Here is a 14639-nt window from a genome sequence, read left to right as displayed (position 1 = left end):
TGTTGTTGTGGAAACAGGCTCTGTGTCCGTCTGCATTTGTGGGCTTGTTTGTGCCACCACACGACAAACAAGTCCCTCTCAGCAATGCTTGAATAACACACTGAGCCAATTAGAGACTCAGAAGGGCGGCAGCACGACATGGGCGAGGCTGTGCAATCTAATAACAGTCTCGCAGCACAGCAAGAATAACCCTTCAGCGTTGCAAGAGTCCTGCCTCCTAAGGAAGGACGAAATGTTACAGTCCACATTGTTCACTATTTTGTTAGCTTCTCCCTTGGGTAGCAACGATGCGCATGTCCTGCATTTCATTATTCTGATTTGAGAAATGATTCATTCTGATTTGCTTCTGGTTTAGTTTATTTCTGCATTTTTGTCCAGCTGATCATTGGCTCAAAAAACAGAATTAAACAGCCACTAATTGGATCTTCTGCAGTTTAAACAGTTTGTGCTATGATAACACAGATGAGGAGACAAAACACCATCCAAATATTCCAAGGGAGAAAAGGTGGAAGGCATCATGCTCCAAAGCCGATTTACATTGACAGGAAGTAAGGTGTGGCAGACTAAACATAAGTGAGCAAGGTAATCTGTCTTGACCTGTCAACATGGGCGTGGCAGCCTTCCCGCTACAAAGAAAACCGCGAAAGAACTCAATGTGACTGTAACCTGAAGTAACTATCAAGTTGAAGTGCAGGAATGCGTCTGCACATCTTGTAAGTCGTCATCTGTAGAAAAATGCTAAGAGCTCAAGGCCTGCAATAATCAGAGGCATATTTTATGCATGTTTGCTTTCACAAGATAAACAGTAGTTCCTGCAAACTGCCCAACCTTTTATTTCCTATCACCGCTCGCACAGCAGTGAAAGTTACAAGGAGAAGTACGATGCTGGACACTTACACGCCATTGATGACATCAATCGACTGCGTCTTCACGCCATAGCCGGTGCCCTCCATGTCAATGACGGGCACTGTGAGATCAATATTGACTCCCAGCTCACCGAAATCTTTGTCGCTAAACATTTTGAGGTGTGGAGACATAAAGTCCTGTGGAATAAAAGCATACGATGAGCATCACACCAAGACAATGCATAATAAATGAGCATAGTCAAAGTCAACATACAGTGGTTCTTATGCTTTTTATTGGGATGTCCCTAGGGGTACAGGGACGTAACACACATGTATAAGAAAAATAGCCATGGCAAAAGTGGAACAAGGAAGGGAAACAATAAGACAGGTGATATGTTTAAGCAGCAATAAAATCATTTATTGACAGCTTATAGTTTAACAAAAAAGGTAAATCAACTAAAATGCAAGCAAGAAAACCTCAAGGCCAAAATAATAAACCCCCATTCTATTTACTTTTGTTCACACTGTCTTGTTATTAATACAAAAGCTACGCATTTAATCCAATTGGTATTTAATAGAGGTCGTTCTGCCTGCTACTCTGTTTATGTGGAAAGTCTTTGTCTGAATACTTTTACATGAATTTTCTATTCTGATAAAACTCTTTTGACAGAATCCTTTCCATTTCTCAACAAATTCCGACCTTTACAAGGCCACATTGGCCGAACCATTATTTTAAACATAAGACCACAGCTATTTTTTGTTGCATACTGATGTATAGTGAGCTCGCCCAGTAAAGTACTCACAGCCACGATTGGGCGCAGTGACCCGAGCTGGTCTGAGCCTCCCCAGTCGCCGCATTCCAGGTACTCTCCTTCCTCCAGGATGTACTGCTGGCCCTCGAACCCAGGCTCGCTGTAGCCCACCCAGCTGGAAGGAAAGAGGTGCACCACGTGGCTGGTTAGAGCTGTATTTGTAAACCGCGGCTGCATCACATAACCTTATAATCACGTTCTGGCAGCAAAAGTTAGTCCTGAATACAAATTTTGCATCAACGTTCGCATGTAACATGATCCTGTGTAAGCAGAGAATGAACTATGCAGTAGAAGACTCACAGTCCTCCAATGATCTTTAAAGAACCAACGGACTTCAGATTTCTTGAGTCTACGTTTTCTCCATTAGTGGCAATGTCTCCTTCACTTTCACAAAAGTTGAAAATCTCGCTGTCAATTTCCCAACAGGATCCCTCAAGGCCAGGCTGCTCATACAACAAGGCCTGCAAAACACAAAGAACAAGCCTGACATCCAACTTACATTCAACTTAACTTCAGATAATTAAATAGATAAACTGCCACTAAATGTAGTTCTGTCCTGGCTGCTACTTACATTTCATCATGTCGTTCTTGTCGCTGTATTTTAGTTTAAATGCACCTAATTGAGTTATTTTATCGATAGTATGACATGTTATCGAGGAGAGCGGTTTGCATAATTTGTCTATTGAACATTTGTGAGCACAATATCAGAAACCTTTGGTCTTCAGCTTCTGCAATTGTTGAATGACACTTCTTGTGTTGTGTTTAAAAAAGTCTATTTATCTTTAATTCTGACATCGGAAAATGTTTGCTGACAAAACATACTGTAAATTCACTGACATCACATCTATTTTTTTGTCTTAATTTGAGGTAAAAACAACATAAAGAATTCAACGCACACTGCCGAGACGCCTTTTATAAAATTAAGGCAATACAAACACAGTGTATCATTTGGTTATTTTATGATTTGCAGATTTAAAATGACATTATATTAACAATAATGTAACAGTCTGGCTCTGTCTAGCTACTTTTTGTGAAGACAAACTGGCATTACCTGGTTATACTCTTTTAGTGTCCTTTAATAGGTTATCTGTCTGTTTTTTATGTGATCAGTTATCGAGAGGTTTTGTTTTCCATGTTTTCCATGTCTTGTGTTTTTTGTTGTTTTGTGTTTTTCATTTGTTTTGTCTGCTTCCTATTTTATTTTGTAGGTTCACTTCTCATGTGTCATATTTGGGTTACTTCCTGCCTTAGTCCTTTTCCTGCCTGTTTGAACCACAAATGTGCTCATTAGTTAATTAATTCCTAGTGCATTTAGTCTGTTTGTTTTCCCTGTTTTGGTGTAATGAAGTCCAGCTGTTTTAGTGCAGCTGTTTTTGGACTGTGCCCTGTAAGTTTATCTGTAAGTATAAACTTATCTGTAAGTATATTGCTCATCATTAAATCATGAACACCAGCTGCTGCCTCTCACTGTGACAATTAAGCAGATAGAACAAGTGACGTAAATTGCAGAAAACGTGTCAGTCCTACCTTGACCTCATTGGGATTTTCCACTTTGAAACCACCCTGAAACAGAAACATCATCATCAGCAATCTTTTTCTTCAGTCAATAAATGTAAACTATAAAAAACAACAATCGATTTCCTTTCAAATTTGGTCATTTACGTTAGACATTGACGGGGAGCAAAATAAATCAATAGAATACAACACATTTGTTTCTTATAATTATACAAGTGTCTTGGCAAAACAATCCATTCATGTATTTTTTGCAGGTATTTTATCATAAACCAAATCATTGGACAAATTTCAAATTTTGACCCAATGATGGCTCTAGATGAAAAGTCAGGGGACCTTTAAAGTAAGTATAATTCATCCTAAGGGGGACATGAATATGTTATATATTTGACTTTTACTAGGGCTCATTCTCTGAGAACCATGAATGTTAGTACAAACTTTGTTGGCAATCCATCCAACATTTGTTGAGATATTTCAGTCGAACCAAAGTGGTTTGTCGACCAGCAATGCCATGCCACAAATCAATATGTCCCCTCCCCCTTTCTCTGCAGTGTACATGAGCTGTTGCACAGAAAAACAAACCATTTTAAGTGGTCTAAGAGATCCAACAAAGGGTGATGTGAAGCCCCAGGTGTCAGGAACAGGGTACTCTCCTGTCTCCAAAACCGCTACCATGCCTTGGAACCCCGGGTCACTGAACACCAGCCACCTGAAGGAGGAAGGAACGCCCACAATGCATGTTTATTGAGTATGAAGTCAAAAGGTCCCTCCACGTTATGCCCTTTGTGTTGTTTAAAAAGCAAGAAGTGATGACCTTGTAGGGCTCGTTGCTTTTACGGAAGGCATAATTGTCTTAAAAAGAACAAACTAACTGTTTTTCCACATCAGCGGTATGACTCGCAACTTTGCTTGATACATAAGGTATTATTAGGTATGGGCAGTGTTTTAATTATATATTTTATATATATGTCAGATGTGACTCATCCAACTACAGCATAAAGCAGAGAACAAAAGCAATTTCTTTAAGAATATATCTTGGGAGTGGTATGCTTCAGATCAAAGCATTCTCTTTTACAATAATCTTTTTTGTGGAAAGGCTTTGTTGGCAAATACCTGTGGCATTTGGATCCATTATGTAGCGAAACACAGTGTTGAGGAACTGATATGCAGAACTGATGCCAAACTCAAGGCACTGAAAGATCCACAATAGCAGGAGCCAATGAGTCAGTTTAGTCAGAGAACTCAACTGAGCGAGGTGCATGTTACAGTACAAGACTACTTCTACAGTTGCTCCCTTTGTGTGAATCACTGGCATTTGACAGCAATTAGTTTCGTTGAGACGAGGAGAAATGTTGAAACATTCTCCAAACTGGTTGGTTTTTATAACTGAAATAGCTGTGTGAAAAACAACAACATCTAACTTTCATTAACTTCCTCGTGGGCAGGGCACAAAATGTCCTGGATGCCTACACCTCTCACGTGGAAAAACAATCTTTCTTTTGCCAAATTCTATCCACACCTTTGTCTGTTTCCCTCCAATTAGTCTCCACCTCTTCACTTTACAAGTGCCCCCACACCTACGCTCTCTATTTCCGAACATGCAACAGCACGACGGACATTCCTGAAGAGGCGAGCGAGTGAGAGTCAAACCAAAGAAAAGGATAAACCCTGAGAAACGCAGTAATAATTATTATCACTCAGGTATTTTTCAAAGCCGGACACTAAGCTTGTCAGATAAAAAAGACAGCTTTACATTTCTGCTGTGTCTGATTGCCAGTCATAATATAAACAACATTGCAGAGCACAGTTTCTCATCAGCTGCACGTTATGCTTTGATGCTACAAACAATCACACTTGTTCTTTAGTGCCTAAATTTCAAATAAAATCCAATCTTCAGATAACTATCTACTACCTATCTACCTCTCTGATCAATCACAATGAGTGAAAGTGTCTTTGCTAAATATGAATAGATTATGTCGACTTGTCTCGCACACTTTACCAGAAGGTCAATTGCAAAGATTTGAAGGATTATTTTGCGTTCACAGCAACACTTACACCCCCGAGTGCACTTGGATGGAAGCAGTGCTCAGTGGGACGCCAAACGAGCCCGTCTCTATGGCGTCGTCATGATACGGTGTTATTCTGCCGTGGCCCTCCGGTTCAGTAAACAGATCAATGTGGGGGAGTCTGTAATCCTGCAGAGAGAGGGGGAAGCAAACACAGCAATTAAGAGCAGTCCTTAAATAATTCCTCTGCCATGTAACCAAGGACTCTGGACTGAATATCAAAGCAGTGTCACATGTTATCTTTGTTTCAGAGGGCCGTATATAAGCTGCCAGTGTTGTAGATATTGAAAAGCTGAATGTTCAATGGGATGGAAGTCTATATCCGATGCACTCACCCAGACAGCAAGTCGAATTGAGCCAATCCGCATGGGCGGGTCGTTCTGTGGTTCTGTCTCTGGCCCTGGTTCTGCCCACATGTTTGTCAGTTCAATGCCCCCCTCCTCCAAGGCGATGGAGCGTCCCTGGAAGTCAGGCTTCTCGTAGATTACCCAGCTGTAGTGAAAACAAAACTCAAATAATTAAATGTTGAAAAGAAAGAGGAATAACTGGACTAAACATTAACGCTAATACATATACTTGCTTTCTTGCCATACGTTAGATAAAAGAATCAACCCCAGCTACAGCTATTGACCAACACCACTGTTTTAGCCTAGCATGAAGACTGGGAACGGGGGGAAACAGCTAGCCTTGATCTGTTCAAAGGTAAAAAAAAAAACAGCATCTCTAAAACTCACTAATTACCACGTTATATCCCGTTTGTGTGATGCGAGTAAAGTGCACAGTAATTTTTTGATTTCTCTGCTGGTTGCCTGGCAACCACAGCACATAATTCCCCTAAAGTGAACTACGTTATTTTACACTTTGATTTTTATGCAGATTTAACGAACACAATATGTTTGGTAAATCAGTTACCCTTTAGATGTGCTGCTCGGGGATCATCATTTAATGAACACATATTTATAACAACATATAATGAGGTAGCTGCAAATTATTAAAATATATAAACATAGAAGACATTATGTTTACTGTTTCTTTTTCTATTTTTGGCAGTGAAACATACAGGCTACCTTGGATGTTAAAGGAACCCTGTGAAGGTTTTTTTTTATCCTGTTATGAAGCAAATTTGTTGGCCCAGTTTAGTTTGTTATAGTGCACATGTGCAATGAGCACATGAGCAATGCAAGTATCCAAATTCCTGCCAATGGTGGCACACTTTTCCTCTGATCTGAAGGTGGTGATAACACGTCAAGGAACACAGCAACGCTCCAAAGTCCGAGGACAAGAATATGCATGTAAAAAAAGACATTCAACACATTGCCAGGACTAACGTATATGTCTATGTTTGCGGGAGAATAACACTGAATGTAAAAAGAAACTGTTTGTTTAAGCACCAAGGGCCCTATTAAGTAAAGGGTTAGTGTGGCTATATGTTTTTATGTTAGAACTCCCAATGTTAAAGTTTCATTAAAAGTAATGAGACATTCAGGGGCCTTAACAGGCCACACTGGCACCCTAAAACCACTTATAAGTCCTATGTTTCATTGCACATTTTCTTTTCATCATCTAAAAGTTCCGGTTCAATGCAGCTGCTTACCATCCTCGAACAACCTGCACAGATATGAGAGGCGAGAGCTGCAGAGAAGTAGCATCTGCTACATCCCTGCAAATCTCATGCGCCTGGCCACTGAACTGAGGTTTTTCAAACAACACCATCTGTGGAGACATGAAGGGTTGTGTAAGAAACAAGCAAATGGCATGAAACCGTGATTTCCACTGCGCTGACACAGAACTAATAGCATGGTGCTTCCCTTCTAACCTCTTTTATGCGTCAGTAAAAGCGTAAAGTAAAATCTATGTTATCCGAACCGAAAAGCACAAACCGGCACACAATCACTTAAACCACCAGAGCATCCTGTTAATGTAACGCTACACTTTAACATACAAGTTACATTTTAGTTCACACATGCCAGCTGCTCTGGAGAGAGGAGTTGTCAATAATGCAGCATTTTAAGAGCTCATCAAATCTGCTCTAAAATCTGAGATCTTTCTAATGCAATGTTTATTGTTTAGTTTAATCATAACAGAGCTAAGCTAGACTGAATTAAAGCAGTGCTACTAATGACGTTCTACAATATTTGCACTGCGTTGGCAGCATTGCACTTTATGGTTGTAATCACATCCAGCTGAGCATTTGCATGAGACTGTTTTTGTAATACTTTGTTTACCCCCAAGAACAGCATATGAGAAGCAGATGTTTTCACAGAACAGAGCTAGTCTGTTCCGACTCCTCTCTCCATCTTGTTTCTATTGTATTTGGGCAAAGCAGTGCCTATACTGTACCTTTCCAGGGCGCTTGTGAAATCCCTTGGCAGTTATCTGGAATACATAAACACATAATTCTTATAGCGACAAATACCACATACCATTGCAAACATCTATAAAATGCTATACAAGCTTATCTGCATTTGTTTGAGCTGCAGCTTGGAGCCTGTTGAATTTGCTGACCTTTCCGTTTACTTCCAGGGACACAGTGTGTCCATGGAGACTGCACTGTTTATTCATGCACCACACTGGTAAGTATACCCAGCAGGAAAAGGTGCTGCTCAATACAGAATGCAAAATAAGCAAGTTTGGTAGCAAAAGAAAACTGAAAACAGCAGTACATAGAAAGATTGACAAATCAAGTCGGTAACAATTATTCAATGATCATGGATTATTTATTGAAGTACAATCGTGAATATTTAGTATATATGTATATATTTAGATATTTAGCTAGTATATTACAAAGTTCTCTTCAGAACACTTCCTACGAAGTTATTTGGAAATGATTAGGACATTATGTCAAATGTCTAATAAAGAATACCACAATAATCACCATTTGCTGGTTACATTTTTAGCTAACAACAAGAAAACAGACACACTGTTATTGTGGATTAAGAAGCTTCTAACTAATAATGATATCAGAAAGATATCAAGAAGAAATAGAGGCTGGTTCCCAAGCATGTAAATGTTTCCTGAATTGACTCATTACATCACTGTCTCTTAGTTTTTAGTTCTTTTAACTCGTCTTGTTCTGTGTTTTCTGTCTGTGACTATGTGTTTTTTTATGCTGCTGCTTGCCTTAGCCAGGTCTCCCTCGAAAAAGAGATTTTTAATCTCAATGGGACTTCCTGTTTAAATAAAGGTTAAATAAATATGAAGCTTTAATTTGTAATTTTATAATACTAAACTGTTACCTTTTAACGGTAAGTATGAAGCACACTTACATTATTTCTTGGTCTTGCCTGTGGCACATCCAGAGGCTGCATAGGCTTAAGGAGTGGTGGAGGATGTGTGATTGAAGGAATCTCAGGAAAACATGGAGGCACAGCATCAGGAAGCACTCGACCGGGTTTCACAGCCACGTCTGCTTCGCCTCCTGAGGCTAGAGCTTTCATTCCAATAACCTGATGCACAAACCGACAACCATCAGGTATGCATGAAGGTTATTCTTGGGCTTCTCGACAAAAATAGAGAAAGAAAAGTACCACAAAGATGTGTTTGCTAAAACGTAGCATATGCTTCTATGAGTAAGCCACCATTACTTTTCCTACCTCAACTTGTGTTTGCAAGATGTATGTTGCCTGTGAAATCTCTGCGCTATGAGAACAACTTCAACATTCATACCATTTTTAGTTGGGAAAAATATCAGAAAAACTGACCTCAGATCTGACTCGCTCCTGTCCTTGTGTGCTGCGCTCTGGTTTCGTTGGCTCTCGGGGGAGGTACTTCTCCAAATAGTCCGGCAGCTGGAAGGAAGGAAGTGGAAGGCCTGAGTCACTGACCACAGCCTCTGCAGGCTGGGCTTTCTCTCTGTTGCTCAGGATCAGTGTGTCTCTGAGAGGAGCGGTGGCAGTTGGGCTTGACGGGGGTGGCTGGGTTACAGGTGGAGGGCTTAGCTGGGGGGCTTCAGTGGGTGACACATCCCCAGAGTGAGTGCCCTCTACCTGCGTTTGAGCTCCATTCCTCCTCCCTCTGAAGATGGAGGAGTTGAGACTGCTGAGGACACAGCTCCCCTCCAAGCGAGACTTCACCTTGATCTGTTCATCTCTCTCTTCCTTGACATCCTCCTCCTCCTCTCTGACAGGGCTGTTGTCCCTGAGGCGAGAGTGAGGGTCCAGTATACTGAGCAGCATGCTCCTGTCCGCCAAACTAGCCCTGGCCGGCTTCAGGCCGGATTTCGTCTCCTTGTTCTGGTACTTTGAGGATAAGAGGCCCGGGCTTGTGTCTACGCTGAACTGCTTCTTCTTACTCAAGCCAAACTTGAACTCATCGGGGTCAAACGTCTTCTCAAAGCGCGCCTCTCTGATGGCGGGCATGGCAAATGGCGGCTGAGGGGGCCGGAGTGGGTTGTGTTTACGTGGCGGGAGGGAGAACGGTGCACAGAGCTTCTTGATTTTCTCAATAAAATCATTATCATCTAGCTCGCCAGAAGTGTCCAGAAGATTGCTCTCACTTCCAGAGTAGCTCAGTTTGGGCAGAGAGACTTTGAGCTTCCGTTTGGGGAAGTCCACATCCAGCCAGCTCGAGGGAGCGTCTTGCCCCGTTGCAGAATCGTCTTTGCTCCGTCCCTGTGGGAAATGCAGCTTCTTCATGTTTGAAAGCTGGCTTGGGTCTGGGAAGGGCATATTAGCAAAAATGGGTGCTTTTGGAGTTTGACTTGGTTTGTTTTTGGCCGGTTCCTTTTTGACTGTGCGGAGTTGTGAATGTGGGGAGATATCACCATTAGCAACAGGGGAAAGTTCCTTCATTAGCGATTGGAATGTTTTCTCAGCCGTCTTCTCCACAACACCAACTGTGGAGTTGGAAGCAGCGCCATCAGTGGGGCTCCGAGCTTTTTCCTTTGCGCCCTTGAGTGCAGTGATATCATTCGTACTTCCAGTATTTTTTGATTCCTCACACTGTCGGGTTATAGGAGCTAGTTTTGTTATCTCTCCTGAGACTTCTGAGGGCACTGATTTGACAGTTGAACTTTCCCCTCCATCATCCCCCCTCGCTACATTGCTACTCAAAGATTTCGAGGCCAAAAAAGGCAACGACTTTTCATCTTTTGATTCCTTCTCTGACATATTATCAGTCTGTGCGGCTGTCGGAGCTGGAGTGCCATCAGTGGCTTTTACACTCACTTTCTCATTTGTTGTAGTTGCTTTGGTTATTGACTTTGAGCTGGAGAACTGAGCATCATTAGCTCCAATTGCACATGAGTCATCTGGTGAATTCTCTGTTTTTTCCACGACTACAGAATGAGGCTGCGGTTTTGCTGCAACCCCCACTGGCTGTGGCTCTTTTCCAGAGCTTTCTGTAGACTCTGTTTGCAACTCAGAAGGCACAGTTGCTGCATTTTCTCCTTTTGATGGCCCTTTTGCAGTCTTGGTCACACTCACAGCCTCATTAGATTGAGTGACGGCACAAACAGCAGCTTTTTCTGTATGCGTAGCCTTCGTGTGTCTAACACCTTGTTTTTGAGCAGGCAGGTCCGATGATGCACTGTTCTTTTCTGAGGAGGGAGAGGCTGGTTTTGGGTGGGTTATTTCAGGTTTTGTTTTGACTCTAGCTGGCTGTGTCTCATCTTTTCTTCCAGCACTTTTTATTTCATCATCCCTCGCAGTACTCCCCTCTGTCTCTGAGATACCTTGTCTGCTTTCTGAAACCTTTGCCTTTGTGATGTCCTTATTTGAATGCAGGGGCTGCTGTGCTTTGCCTTTGTTTTCCTTCTCAGTCTGATTGTTTTTTTTGCCCTTCACCTTTTCCAATTTCCCCACATCTTTACTCTCAGCCTGCCTTAACGTTTCTATGTCCTTGTTTGGGCGTTTCGTTGTTTGTTCAGTGTGTTTTTTATGTGACTCGGTAGACTCAGATTGCACTGACATTTCTTTTGCGATTTTCGACTGTTCAACAGGTGACTCTTGCTCCATCGAACCAGTCTTCCCAATAGGTCGTTCAAGCGTCGGAGAGGGGGAGGAGACTGAACTTTCTCTGCTGTCCTTGGAGGCCTTTTCTCTTCTTTGTGTGAATACGAGGCCGTCTCCCTCTGCCTTTTGGTCCTTCTGGGGTAAAATAACGGGCTCCTTGTCAATAGGCGTCTGAGCTCCACTGCTACAAGCAGCAGTATCAGGTTCATCTTTGCTGACAGATGGTTCAGGCATTCCCTTCTGCAGGTTTACCGGTTTGTCAACATTCTCCTTTTTAAATGAAGAATCCAACTGTTTCTTCTGTTTCCCTAACACCTCTGGCTGCTTCTTAAATGCTTTCTGACTGGAATCTGTATTCCCTTGGGCTTTATCAGATGGTAATGAGACATTCTCTGTGAGTTTAGAGGCAGAAGCAGCCTCCTCCACCTGTTGTTGTTTTATAGCAGTAAGATCAGGCTTACTTGTGGAGCAATCCAGTTTGTTTTCACTATTTGGGCTGATGGGACTGGTTGGATCTCTACCTTTTCTTCTTTTTGAGCGGGAGCCGGTTCTGCTGGGGCCTTTGGACTGTGGGCTAATGCTTTCGGTCAGTTCTGCAGAATCACCGGGACCTTTAGCTGGAACATTTGTTTCACCTCTGTCAGGTTTCATACCCTGAGCTTCTGTTTTCAAGTCCACTGTGTTGTTGTTTTTTGAATCTGTTGGTTGTTCTTTAGGAATGGAAATCCTTCCCTGTACAGCGGCGGTGCCTTGTCCATCTGGTTTGAATGTTATCTCTGACTTTTCTTGCTGTGTTTGCTTTTCAGTATCCAGTTTAGCCCGATTGTCTAGTTCTGATGACTTTGATGCAGCAACTACGACAGATGAGGTGGCTTTTTGAGACATTCCTGTTATGTCAGGCTTTTGAGGCAGCGCCTGTCTTTCCCCGGTTTCAGATGCCTTTGTAAAGTTCCTCACTCGCTCCTTGATCGTCATTGTCTTCTTCCCACTGGGCGATACGGAGCTGGACCTGTCTGTGCCGGAACGTTCAGCTGATCTTGACCTCTTTTCTAACAACTCTAAATCTGCTTTCAGCTTTGTCGTGGCTTTCCTGGCTGGAGAGACGTCAGCACTCCTTGGACTTTGGAAGGTCCGCTTGTTGACACCTGCTGCCGGGTGCTCGAAAATGCTGATTTTATCTGCAATGAGGCCAGCGCCGGGCTTAGGCTCCTCGTCAATTTTCTTCAGCTTGTGTAGTCTGTGTATGATAAGAGGTTATGGATTCAAGCATACAATTTATATTTTGCAATATGTTACACATTTTATATTTACGAATGTACCAAACTTGCACAACTACCTAATTGTGCATCCAGTTGTCTGCAACAGACTAATGATGTAGTCAATTAAATCTTTTTTTCCAGGTGTGTACTTTATAGCAACTACCTTGATGTACAGGGTTGCACTTTGTGTTATGACTCACACCATTGTTCCACACACAGCACATTCTTTTGACAGCAATGTTATGTGAGACAGGTAGATTAAAATGTCTGTAATGTTGGCAGTACACTCCTTGTAACCTTTACTATGGACAAATAGGGCATTTCAAGTCAATGTCATTTGAAAACTTGTCGATATATTACAGCTTAATAATGGAAAGTTGATGATTAATGTTCTCATTCATTCACAAACCGCTTTGTCTGTATTGAACATGTCACATCAAGGTGAAGACTTACCTGGCATCGATCTCTGTTTTGGGCTTATCCTTTGCTTCATCTTGGTCATTTTTTAACACTGCTTTAAATTCCTCGGCGTCCTCGGCTGGATTTTGCTTTGAATTTAAAGGCACATTTTTTGTAAAAAGCTTCACCTCACTCCGGGAAACCTTCAAACTCCTGCGTTTGGACTCTGGTGTCTCTGTCTTCCGCTCTACTTTGTAAAGACTGCTGTCATCCTCCATATTTGCGGCCACGTCAACCGCACATGCCAGAGTGGCTGCGATGTCTGAGTTTGAGTCAAGGATATTGTCCAACAGCTTGGCTGTACCGGGGCAGGAAGTCTTATTCTCTGCTCCTTCAGGTGAAGTCTGAGAGGTGAAACTGTGCTTGGGGGAGGAGTTTACAGATGCCTCTCCCATGTGAGTCGTTAAACTTTTGCCTTGAGGACTGGTCACTGAGTTATCTGATGGAGGGACTCCCTCTGGGACGGGTTGGGTGCTGGGAGGCATTTTTTCCTGGGAGCTGTTCCCTTCATCTCCTTGAGAGTTCTTCCTGAATTTCCTTCTGGCTGCGTTTTTACGCCCCATGCTGTCGGCCTCTGCTTGTCCTTCAGGTTCAGGCTCTGACTGTGACTCTTTGTGTGATTTCAGTGACACCCCCGCAAGGGCACTGAAATAGCTCTGTGCCCCAACAGCAGGACTCACATTTGTCCTTTTGTTCTCTGCACTTGTTGAACTTGAGCTCAAATCAAAATTTGGTGATGACTTTGCTTTGGCGAGGACCTTGAGGTTCTTTTTTGTGACTTGGACAACGTCCCGTCCAGCAAAGGTGTTCTGGTCGCAGTGAGTCACGCTGGTTTCCTCCAGGTACACATGGAGCGTCCTGGCTGCCTGTACTTGTCTCTGGGCTTGAGGCTGGGTGCGGGCTCGGTCAGATTCCCGTACCACACCCTGCTCAGAAGAGTCAGAGAGATGTGTCAGCTGACTGGCATTTGCCTCAGAATTCCCGCTCGCTAAAGTACCGTTGCTGCTCTCCTCCCTCTCTTTGCCCTGCCCGACTCTCTTCTTCCTGCACTCCACAAACTCCTCCTCCTTGGGACCTCCTCCTGCTGTTTCAGTGCTGCTCACAACAGAGTCGCCTCTGTGGGCAGACTGTGTGGCGTCCTCCTCTTCACAAGGGAAAATGTCTCTGGAGAAACAGAGTGGATTGGGATTGGAGCTCTGGGCCTTCTCCTCCTCCCCTTCTTGTGTGCTTGCCCGGAGTCTCACAGATTCTTCACTCTCCTGTTCTCCCTCTGACTTAAGAGCTTGATCGCTAGTCGGGGCGGCATTTTCAGTGGGGCTCTTTGGACCTTTTCCCCTCCATGGAGAGAGCCAGCTCCCGATACGACCCAAGACCCCAGTGCTCTGCTGCTCCTCGGGGTTCTCAGACTAAATTAAAGCAGAGAATAAAAACCCACATTAATATCTCCATGTGCAGTGTCAGTTAATAAGCATGCATGTTTTCAATTAACATAGGCAAACTTTAGATGAGCTGGCAGCAGTTACACGTGGTAGTGCAAATATTATAACTTGCCAAAGTGAACAAAGGAAATGGAGTGCAGGCTTAAATAAGTAGAGGTTTGTTCATAGACATTTGTTTAGTGGGGCCATGCATCTCTCAGCATAACACATACATGCAGGAGTTCTCATAACCCGTATAAGCTTACCGTGGAAAATACCAAATCATTCAGATTCTTTACGTAGGTTGTGAACATGAT

The 14639-nt window shown here is 42.9% G+C and overlaps 1 protein-coding gene across 1 annotated transcript in view; it reads right to left on the bottom strand.

The window, feature by feature from the left end:
* The window catches only part of LOC137785443 (beta/gamma crystallin domain-containing protein 1-like), a 20744-nt gene extending 6105 nt beyond the window's left edge, over window positions 1-14639 (bottom strand). Inside the window, exons 1-13 of the mRNA XM_068576681.1 lie at window positions 14589-14639; window positions 12899-14310; window positions 8937-12423; window positions 8502-8681; window positions 7576-7611; window positions 6830-6948; window positions 5571-5727; window positions 5225-5364; window positions 3752-3878; window positions 3185-3220; window positions 1958-2118; window positions 1649-1772; window positions 898-1043 (exon numbers count right to left, since the gene is read on the bottom strand). Of these exons, the coding sequence (XP_068432782.1) occupies window positions 898-1043; window positions 1649-1772; window positions 1958-2118; window positions 3185-3220; window positions 3752-3878; window positions 5225-5364; window positions 5571-5727; window positions 6830-6948; window positions 7576-7611; window positions 8502-8681; window positions 8937-12423; window positions 12899-14310; window positions 14589-14636 (6173 nt within the window). The 5' untranslated portion in view covers window positions 14637-14639. The remainder of the gene's footprint in view (window positions 1-897; window positions 1044-1648; window positions 1773-1957; window positions 2119-3184; window positions 3221-3751; window positions 3879-5224; window positions 5365-5570; window positions 5728-6829; window positions 6949-7575; window positions 7612-8501; window positions 8682-8936; window positions 12424-12898; window positions 14311-14588) is intronic.

This window comes from Clinocottus analis, unplaced genomic scaffold (genome assembly GCF_023055335.1).
Source record: "Clinocottus analis isolate CAN_PGR_092001 unplaced genomic scaffold, fCliAna1.0.p SCAF_15, whole genome shotgun sequence".
NCBI classification, from domain to species: domain Eukaryota; kingdom Metazoa; phylum Chordata; class Actinopteri; order Perciformes; family Cottidae; genus Clinocottus; species Clinocottus analis.
Note: the sequence above shows the minus strand (reverse complement) of the source record. Positions and strands in the feature narration are given on the sequence as shown.